Source organism: Podarcis liolepis (assembly GCF_965112155.1).
Source record: "Podarcis liolepis genome assembly, chromosome: 3".
Classification (NCBI taxonomy): Eukaryota; Metazoa; Chordata; class Lepidosauria; order Squamata; family Lacertidae; genus Podarcis; species Podarcis liolepis.
This window is the reverse complement of record NC_139557.1, coordinates 18,880,934-18,889,751: the sequence shown is the minus strand read 5'-3', so window position 1 is coordinate 18,889,751 and position 8,818 is coordinate 18,880,934. Positions and strand designations below refer to the sequence as shown.

Genomic DNA, 8,818 nt, shown 5'->3' with positions numbered 1-8,818 from the left:
TGACAGGTAAAGCAATCCAATGCAGCCCATAGCTGTTGTCAGCACAAGACAGAAGCATATGAGGGAATGAAAAATGAATGTATGTCCTGCTGCCTTCCAAACTGCAAGGGTAAAGGTAAAGGGACCCCTGACCATTAGGTCCAGTCGTGGCCGACTCTGCGGTTGCGACGCTCATCTCTCTTTATTGGCCGAGGGAGACAGCATACAGCTTCCGGGTCATGTGGCCAGCATGACTAAGCCGCTTCTGGCGAACCAGAGCAGCACACGGAAACACTGTTTACCTTCCCACCGGAGCGGTACCTATTTATCTACTTGCACTTTGACGTGCTTTCGAACCGCTAGGTTGGCAGGAGCAGGGACCGACTGTCACGGGGATTTGAACCGCCGACCTTCTGATCGGCAAGTCCTAGCCTCTGTGGTTTAAACCACAGCGCCACCCGCGTCCCCCCGAACGGCAAAAACCTCCCTTAAACAATGTATCCTTGATAACCTCAAATTGTGACATAGCAAAATAAAATGTTTCCCTTTTGACTTTTATTTAGCAACACAAAACACATTAGTGCAGTGGTTCCCAACCTTTTTGGAGCCATGCCCCACCTAAAATCCTGATCCCCCCCCCCCGTGACATATAATTTTTATTATTCAAAAAGTGAACTGCTATTCATGTGGAGGAAGCCTAAAAGGCCATTAACTGTTAATAACTCATTCTCGAATTGCCCCTCTCAAAAATCAAATTGCCCCCCTGTGGGGCATGTGCCCCACACTGGGAACCACAGCATTAGAGGAAACAACAGGCTCAGGCAAATGGACGAAGCACAAATGGTAGGCACCTGCCTATAATATTTAGCATTTATTGCTCTGAAAAGTAACAAAGAGAATACTGTCATTTAAAAGGCGATAGCAGTTTGGGGCATTGGTTAAAATCACTTGCAAAGTAAATCAAAATTACATATTAGCCCTATTGATGTGTTTTTCTACCCTTTCTATTGGAAAAAAGGTGTTTAGGAAAAAGAGACTTTCTGTTTTTCCCTAAAATCTACAACAGGAAAGGCGGAAGATCTTCTTTTGCTCAGCGCTTCTGTACTTCCTTTCTTTAACTGTCCTGGTTGACCACTTTACAGACTTCTATTCACAGAAGAAATCGATGGCCTGAGAAAGAGAACATGTTGTTGTTGTTGTTGTTTGGGTTCACTGTTATAGTTTTTAAACACAGTAAGCAATTAGAGCCAATTCTGAACAAAGGGAGTTGTGGAAAATCAGTTGCTTTGAAAACATGATGCGTTGGGTCCAGACAGCCACGCTCCTTGTTGAGGCCCAACTGAACTCAAGGAGCGGCGTAGCGTGAGTTGTCAGCACCCGGGGCAACGCAAGTAATTTGCGCCCCGCCCCCTAACCCGGGGCAAGGCAAGTAATTTGCGCCCCGCCCCCTAACCCGGGGCAAGGCAAGTAATTTGCGCCCCCCAACCCCTAACCTGCGAGTTGCCGCTGGCGCTGCCGCCCAAACGACGCCGCTTGCCCGGAGGAGGAGGGGGGCAGAGAGGCGAGGAAAATGCAACGGCCCAGCAGCTGCAGCAGCACCGGCGGAGGCGGGGCTGTGAGGAGGGGCTGCCTGGCGCGTCCTCCGCGGCGAGCGCTGAGAGCCGCTGCCTGCCGGGCGCCTTCAGCCCGGACGCGCGCACAGCTCGTCGGTTCCGCGAGACGTGCGGCTCCGCTACAGCCTGCGCCCGAGGCTCTTCGGCGACTCCGGAGGCAGCGAGCGCGCCCCCCGCAGATGTTGCACCCGGTGCGGCCGGCCCCCCTGGCACCCCCCACGCTACGCCACTGAACTCAAGAGTTCTTAAGTTACTTCAGCGGCTCTCCTCCAAGCATGACTGACTAGATTCAATCCAGAGTGGATCTATACAGATATAAACACTGTGAAAATGCTTTTTTAAAAAACGTAAAATATATATGGGATTTGCCATTAGCTCATCAGCCCCATCTAGTGTCATATTTAGTGCCACACATCTAGAGTCACACTTAAAATGCACTTAAAACATTATATTTGCAGCTGTATAGCTGAGTCCCCAGTGTCTTCTAGGACCACCTCTGACTTGGCTTTTTGAAAAGCAAATGTCCCATGTTTCTTGCAAAGTTGCATACAAGAGCAATGTTGCACTTCAGGAAATACTAAGACCCAGTCTCACTTCTGTATTTGGTTAGCACAAGCTGCAGTAGCCTCAGGGATGGAGGCTGTTCTGGCAGCTTTTAGGATTTTGTTGCGTTTCCTGCCTCTTTGCCCCACAAAAAGCCTCTGATGCTGTATTCTCCATGACAGGAGCTGGGTTCCCCCTTAAAACCTGAAGTCAAGGTAGTTGAAGAACATCTCCATCTTTGCCCTCCCCAATGAGAAGGCCTCTAGAATAGTGCCTGCGTAGAGCCCAGGTGGCTGGTTTGCCACCTCAGTGAGAACTAAGCCAAAGTTACGTTTAGGAAAGAAACTTGTAGTGCTTTCAGAACTCAAAGAAGGAGAAAAACAAACAAGGAAAGTCAATGTCCCTCTGTGAAGGAAACCAATAACTCAGAAGGTGAGACTGTAAAACACAGCGCAATCAGGAAAAAGCAATTGGAAGCAGTCTCACCAAACAAGCACAGAGCATACCTTGTGCCCAGAGGAGTGTTGTTCTCAGCGTACACGAGGCCAGAACCAAATCAATAAGAAACATCTTGCAGAGGCTTATTCAGTAATTTCAAGGATGCAAAATTTTCACTCAAGTTACCTTAGCAGAAGGTATGAGGTCACCAATTATGGGGTCACCAATATTCAGCCACTGCGGAAGCTTCGGCCACAAACCATCAAAGCATTTGTGTAGCAACATTTCCATAGCTTGCTCATTTCTTACCTTCGTGGAAACTGTCTCGTTTGCTTCCTGATAGATGTGCTGCTCCGTGACTAAATTCCTGGGGAAATATCCAACAGTGCCCATCTGGTCCTCGTACTGCTCTGCATAAACCTTGCGGGTTAGATCAAACAAGCCTGGAGTTAAGCGCCGCCATTCTTCAGAGTAAATGAATTCATTGCTCTGTTGGAAGCATGGGCTGCCCCAGTCGCCCTGTACACTCTTTGAGATTATTTCGGTCAGCATAAGGTACTAACAAAACAGATTTGTTCTTGTTGTTGTTTACCAAAAGGCACATATAAGTAATTGCATTTCCAAGAATGAGACCAAGAAAAATGTGAGATCATACAGATTTTAATTCCTCTTCTGTAGACTTGACTAATCATATTCTTAAAATCCTTATTTCCTTAAACTGGGATTTCTTGAAAAGGTTTGCCCTGGACAATACCCAACTCCATTTCAAAGGGTTTCTGGGCAAGAGGTGCTCTGGTGGGTCGCATTCTGTTGACAATGGAGCCTGGTGGAGTAACTGGTGCTGAGGCATTTTGAAGTAGTGCTCCGTAGCTGGGTCTGGCCATGAGTTAAATTTCCCACAATGCTCCAGAATGACAATAAATGAAGACAACGCTATTTTTTCAGGGGGGAGGGGAGAGAGATGCCAGAACTCACCAAGAACGCCTCCCTTGATCTCTTATAATGGCAATGGCACCCACCTGAGAGGTGCCAGAATTCAGTTCCAGAGAGTTCAGACTAAAAATTTTAAAAAGCCCAGCAGCAGAGGCCATTTTTTTTTGGACTCATCAAACTGGTCTCACTTTGAATGCCAAACCAGTTTTTTGAGGGAGGTTCAACTGTCATGGTAATGTGCACTGACACTGGCCTTGCCCTGGACATTTCAATAAATACTGGAAATATTCCAGTGTTTCACTAGAACCTAGTGGCTTTGTGCAAAAGCAAGTCTAACATACAAAGCACAGACCCAAAGAATAGCTTGAAGGCATGGCGGGAGGGGGGGTGGGGTGTGGACCTTTGCTGAAGACAAAGTCCAGGCCTGGCTAATACCCGAGTGCTTGAAAACTGCCCCCCCCCCCCCAAGCAGCACTGCCAAACACTGTTCCTGCAAGATTTTCCCTGCTCTCTCCCCTCCTCACTACAGTCTCCCTAGAAAACACACACACCCCACCTGAGGATCAAGGAAAGCCTTTGGAATGAGGCAAGGGACAATACGGGACAATATTCCCAAAAGTGCCATCTTCTGAGAGTGAAAATGTCTTTCCTCTCAAGCCAGGCAGCTGTGAATCCAATCCCCCTTTGTATGCTTGCTTTGAATTCCAAAACAAAAGAAAGGTGAGGCATACATGTAACATATAAATGTATTTTTAAAGTTTTCATAAGGTATTTCTTCAGTCCATTTTAGAGACTTTCCCCACCCCTTCTTATTTTTACTTTGGCACAAATCTCATAGAATCATAGAATAGTATCATAGAAACATAGAGTTGGAAGAGACCACAAGGGCCATCGAGTCCAACCCCCTGCCAAGCAGGAAACACCATCAGAGCACTCCTGACATATGGTTGTCAAGCCTCTGCTTAAAGACCTCCAAAGTAGGAGACTCCACCACACTCCTTGGCAGCAAATTCCACTGTCGAACAGCTCTTACTGTCAGGAAGTTCTTCCTAATGTTTAGGTGGAATCTTCTTTCTTGTAGTTTGGATCCATTGCTCCGTGTCCGCTTCCCTGGAGCAGCAGAAAACAACCTTTCTCCCTCCTCTATGTGACATCCTTTTATATATTTGAACATGGCTATCATATCACCCCTTAACCTCCTCTTCTCCATGCTAAAATCTCATTCTCTCTCTCTCTCTCTCTTTTAAGAAGGCTGAGTGTTTTTTAACCTCCCTCCCCATAAAGTGCTGAGCAAGGGAAGGGAACAGATGCTTCTGAACATAAAGGTGAGCTTGTGAGAATATTGCCTTGCCCTGTCCAAGGAGAGGTGGAGCAGGGGTTTTTCTAAAAACTGTGGATACTGGGGGGTAAATAGCCATGCAGACATAAGATGTGATTTAACATAGGGAAGGTCCTTACACTCCCAGCCCAGAATTCTCCAGCTCCTCTTTCTGGCACTAGCTTTGAGTAAATGTAGATCAGTTGCCCCTTTCTGACGTTAATAAATCGGCAGTCTGGCGCGTTGTAATCGTCTTCCGCCCTTGCCAGGGAGATGGCATCTGGGGGTGGAAAAAAACACCAGTAAGATTTTATACATAATTAAAGGGCTGGGTGGTAAGAAGAGGAAATCCTCATTAATTTTGCAAAGGCAATCATAGAAGCATCCCTTTCCACATTCACAGTTCATCTTCTGAGAAGGCTGCAAAAGCTATCTACATTTTGTTTTGTTTTGACATTTATATACCACTCTTTTCCACCAGGGAGCTCGAGGTGGTGCACAGTGGTACCTCAGGTTAAGAACTTAATTCGTTCTGGAGGTCCATTCTTAACCTGAAACTGTTCTTAACCTGAAGTATCACTTTAGCTAATGGGGCTTCCTGCTGCCGCCACACGATTTCTGTTCTCATCCTGAAGTAAAGTTCTTAACCCGAGGTACTATTTCTGGGTTAGCAGAGTCTGTAACCTGAAGCGTCTGTAACCCGAGGTACCACTGTACATGTTTTTGCCCGTTCCCATTTTATCCTCACAACAACCCTGCAAAGCAGGTAAGGTTATGCTAGCCCAAGATCACCCAGCGAACATGAGGACTTTGAACTCTGGTCTTCAGATCCCAGTCCTACCCTCTAACCGCTACACCAATATATATTTATGAAAAATACATCCATAAATTTAAAGTTATGCCTGGGATATGGTAAACCACAGAGGGATTCATTCATGCAAGAGTTCACATTTTCAGCACACAGTTTCACAAACGGGTGACTTACATAAGCACTCCTGATCGGCACACAGCTTCTTGCTTGCCAGCTTGTCCATAAAAATTCCCTTCGCGACCATCGGGAAAGTGAATCCAAGAAACAGCAGAAACATCAGCATGCTAACAGTGTGAGGCATTTTCTTCTCTCCCAGGCACCTCGCTCTCACTCCCTTACACAAAAGGAACAGGTTAAGGAACAGCTCTCTATTATATATGTATAAAAAAAACCATTAAGATGCAATTTTGGAGGGTGGGGATGAGAAGCTCTCTGACCAATAGGAAGTTGTGAGGGCAACATTCCATCGCTTTTAAAGAGCAGGGGAAACTTCAGGGGGACCCTTTTGCTTTATTTGCCAGGCGTTTTTAAATGCCTGCCTCTTGCTGCAGTTAAGTCAAGCTCAACATCACGTTCAGCAGATTTTGTGCAAGGATGAAAAACAACAGGTCCCCATTAATTATACAGGTTTCCAATCTTACGGGATGGTTTAAAGTGTAGCAGAAACACAAAGAATCCTATATTGGCCATGGGCTGGGGAGGAAGTGCCAGAGGAACTTTGCCAACAAAAACCAGACCAATTCCAGTGCAAAGAGACAAGCCATCTTCCCCCATCAGGAGCTTATGAGCCACAGATGATGGGTTTTTCGGACCTAGCCAACCTAACCGGAAGAGTCCGCGACCAGAAGGAGGAGGAGTATCAGGAAGAATGAACTAAATTTAATGATTAGTTAAATATGTCAAGTTAAATTAATTGGAAACAGCTTGCAGATACCTAATTGCCTTAGGATTTTATAAAAGTTAAGTGATGAATTTATATGTTTAATTTCAAAATGAAAAGATCTAAGGATGTTAATGTTTAAGTTAAACTTTACAAGAACTGTGATTTGGAAAACCATTAAAAGGATATGCATTGAAATTCAACCAAGGGGAAGCGAGGAAGTCACTTAACAATGTTAATAAGTGTAATTTCTAATAAGGTTATGATTTGTGTTTGTTTAGTTTTATGTGTTTGTTTGTTTATAATTTTGTGAAAACCAATAAAAAAAAATTGGGGGGGGGGGAGGAAGGAGCTTATGAGCCACATTGGCAGTAATGCAGCTCATAGGAGTGGGAAGCGATTTCAGTCATCAAGTTGTGGGTTTATATGTAGATGCTTGCTTTTGATCCCCATTCCATGAGCCAGTTGCTATCTCAAAGGGTTATATTTGAAGTTTGCAGCAACGTATGGCCTCACAAAGCACCTGAAGAATACAGATGACTGAGCTACTATATGGTATGTGAGTGTCAAATGTAAGGCCATTACAAATTATCACATCCTATTGTGGCTGGTTTCATGACCCTCCAGAACAGCAAGGAAGGCAGGACATAAGGGCTGAAAGGAGAAGAAGTAGGAATTTATTCCCCTTTTTCTGGCAAGCAGAAGGGACGCGGGTGGCGCTGTGGTCTAAACCACAGAGCCTAGGACTTGCCAATCAGAAGGTTGGCGGTTCGAATCCCAGCGATGGGGTGAACTTCCGTTGTTCGGTCCCAGCTCCTGCCCACCTAGCAGTTCGAAAGCATGTCAAAAGTGCAAGTAGATAAATAGGTACCACTTCGGCGGGAAGGAAAACAGCGTTTCCATGCACTGTTCTCCAGAAGCAGCATGGTCATGCTGGCCACATGATCCAGAAACTGTCTGCGGACAAACGGCGGCTACCTCGGCCTATACAGAGAGATGAGCGCCACAACCCCAGAGTCGTCCACAACTGGACCTAACCAGCAGGGGTACCTTTACCTTTTCTGACAAGCAAGAGCCACCTCCATTTAGAAACTGAGACATTCAGTGGGGTATGAATTATGAAAATAAACAAAATGAATCAAAATCCTTTCCAGAAAGTGTCATCTCTCTTTTCAGCCAACATTGGCCCCCAAATCAGTTTGTAATGAATCTGGAAAAAGGTGTAATGTATTGAATGGTCCCGGAAGACCCTTACTGTCGTGTTGCATCAAGCCTCCTCTCCTTTCAACAGTATCTGAAAGTATATCTTCTTTCTATAGGCTTTTAATGTTTAAATCTGCTGTTGCCTCTGGCTTGACCTTAACCGCATCGCATGTCAGGAATTGCTGCCTTCTAATTGTTTGGTTCAAGTGTGTTTTGTTTCTGTTTTGTGTTGTCATCTGCTCAGATTACAAATGTAGAAGAGTGGGATACAGGTATGTGATTATTTCTTTACGAGTTTATGGCAAACTTCTGCTCCTTGGCAGTAAATGTTATCGTACAAAGGGCTTCCCAGGGACATCTGGAGTTGCAGGTGGACCTGGCTAAGAAGTAGGTGGCAGAACAGAAAAGCAGCCCTTCCCTGAATTTAGGGGAGCTTGTGATGACCAACACCCATTTTACACAAGTTATTTAACTATATTCAAGGCTGAGAACCAGATGTGCTTAGTATAAGCCTAGAGTTTCCACTGACCCCAACCACCCAGGGTCACTCTAAATTAAAAGCTGGGTATCCAAGAACACAACATCAAGCAGAGACAAATACAAGCACCATGCTTTGGAGCATCAATGGCGCTGAATTCAGACAGAATCAGTATTTCAGTGACCATATTATTGAATAGGGAGTTTAGCATTCAAACCCGTTTGACACCCCCCCTGCTATGTAGACTTCTTATATTACATTCTGCAGATAATGGGTTCATTGAAAATGAAACTATCATGCTCACATTCAGTTCACCATGTGGCTTGTTCAGATTCTGGGGAAACATCTGGATAGCAGCTCCCTATTACTGCTGGGGCTTAGTGATACCAACTGCATATTTCAGGTGGACACTGTATACATATGGATACCTGCAAATCACCTGGGAGATACCCCCTTCCCCAATAGTGATGCTAAGACTACTGAAGTCAGTGACTACTGATGAATGTATTTCCTTATTTACATCTTTATGGTAAAATATTGGTCCAATTTTGGATGCAGTCATACCTTGGTTGTTGAACGCCCTGGAACTCGGACGTTTTGGCTCCTGAACGCCACAAACCCA

The 8,818-nt window shown here is 45.3% G+C and overlaps 1 protein-coding gene across 1 annotated transcript; it reads right to left on the bottom strand.

Annotated features, from left to right (window-relative positions):
* Positions 1-623: 623 nt before the first annotated feature.
* On the bottom strand, positions 624-6,409 carry OTOR (otoraplin). The gene is made up of 4 exons (XM_083497239.1): positions 5,810-6,409; positions 4,965-5,104; positions 2,883-2,993; positions 624-1,149 (listed from the first exon to the last, which is right to left on the bottom strand). The coding sequence occupies exons 1-4, from the start codon at positions 5,934-5,936 to the stop codon at positions 1,126-1,128; spliced, it is 402 nt and encodes a 133-aa protein (XP_083353365.1). The 5' UTR covers positions 5,937-6,409; the 3' UTR covers positions 624-1,125.
* Positions 6,410-8,818: the final 2,409 nt, after the last annotated feature.

Coding starts and splice junctions, on each gene's coding strand:
- OTOR (XM_083497239.1), bottom strand. CDS start 5,936: ATGCCTCACACTGTTAGCATGCTGATGTTTCTGCTGTTTCTTGGATTC. Junction 5,105..5,809: donor TGCCGATCAGGAGTGCTTAT/GTAAGTCACCCG, acceptor TTCCACCCCCAG/ATGCCATCTCCCTGGCAAGG. Junction 1,150..2,882: donor ACGAGACAGTTTCCACGAAG/GTAAGAAATGAG, acceptor TCTCTTTCTCAG/GCCATCGATTTCTTCTGTGA.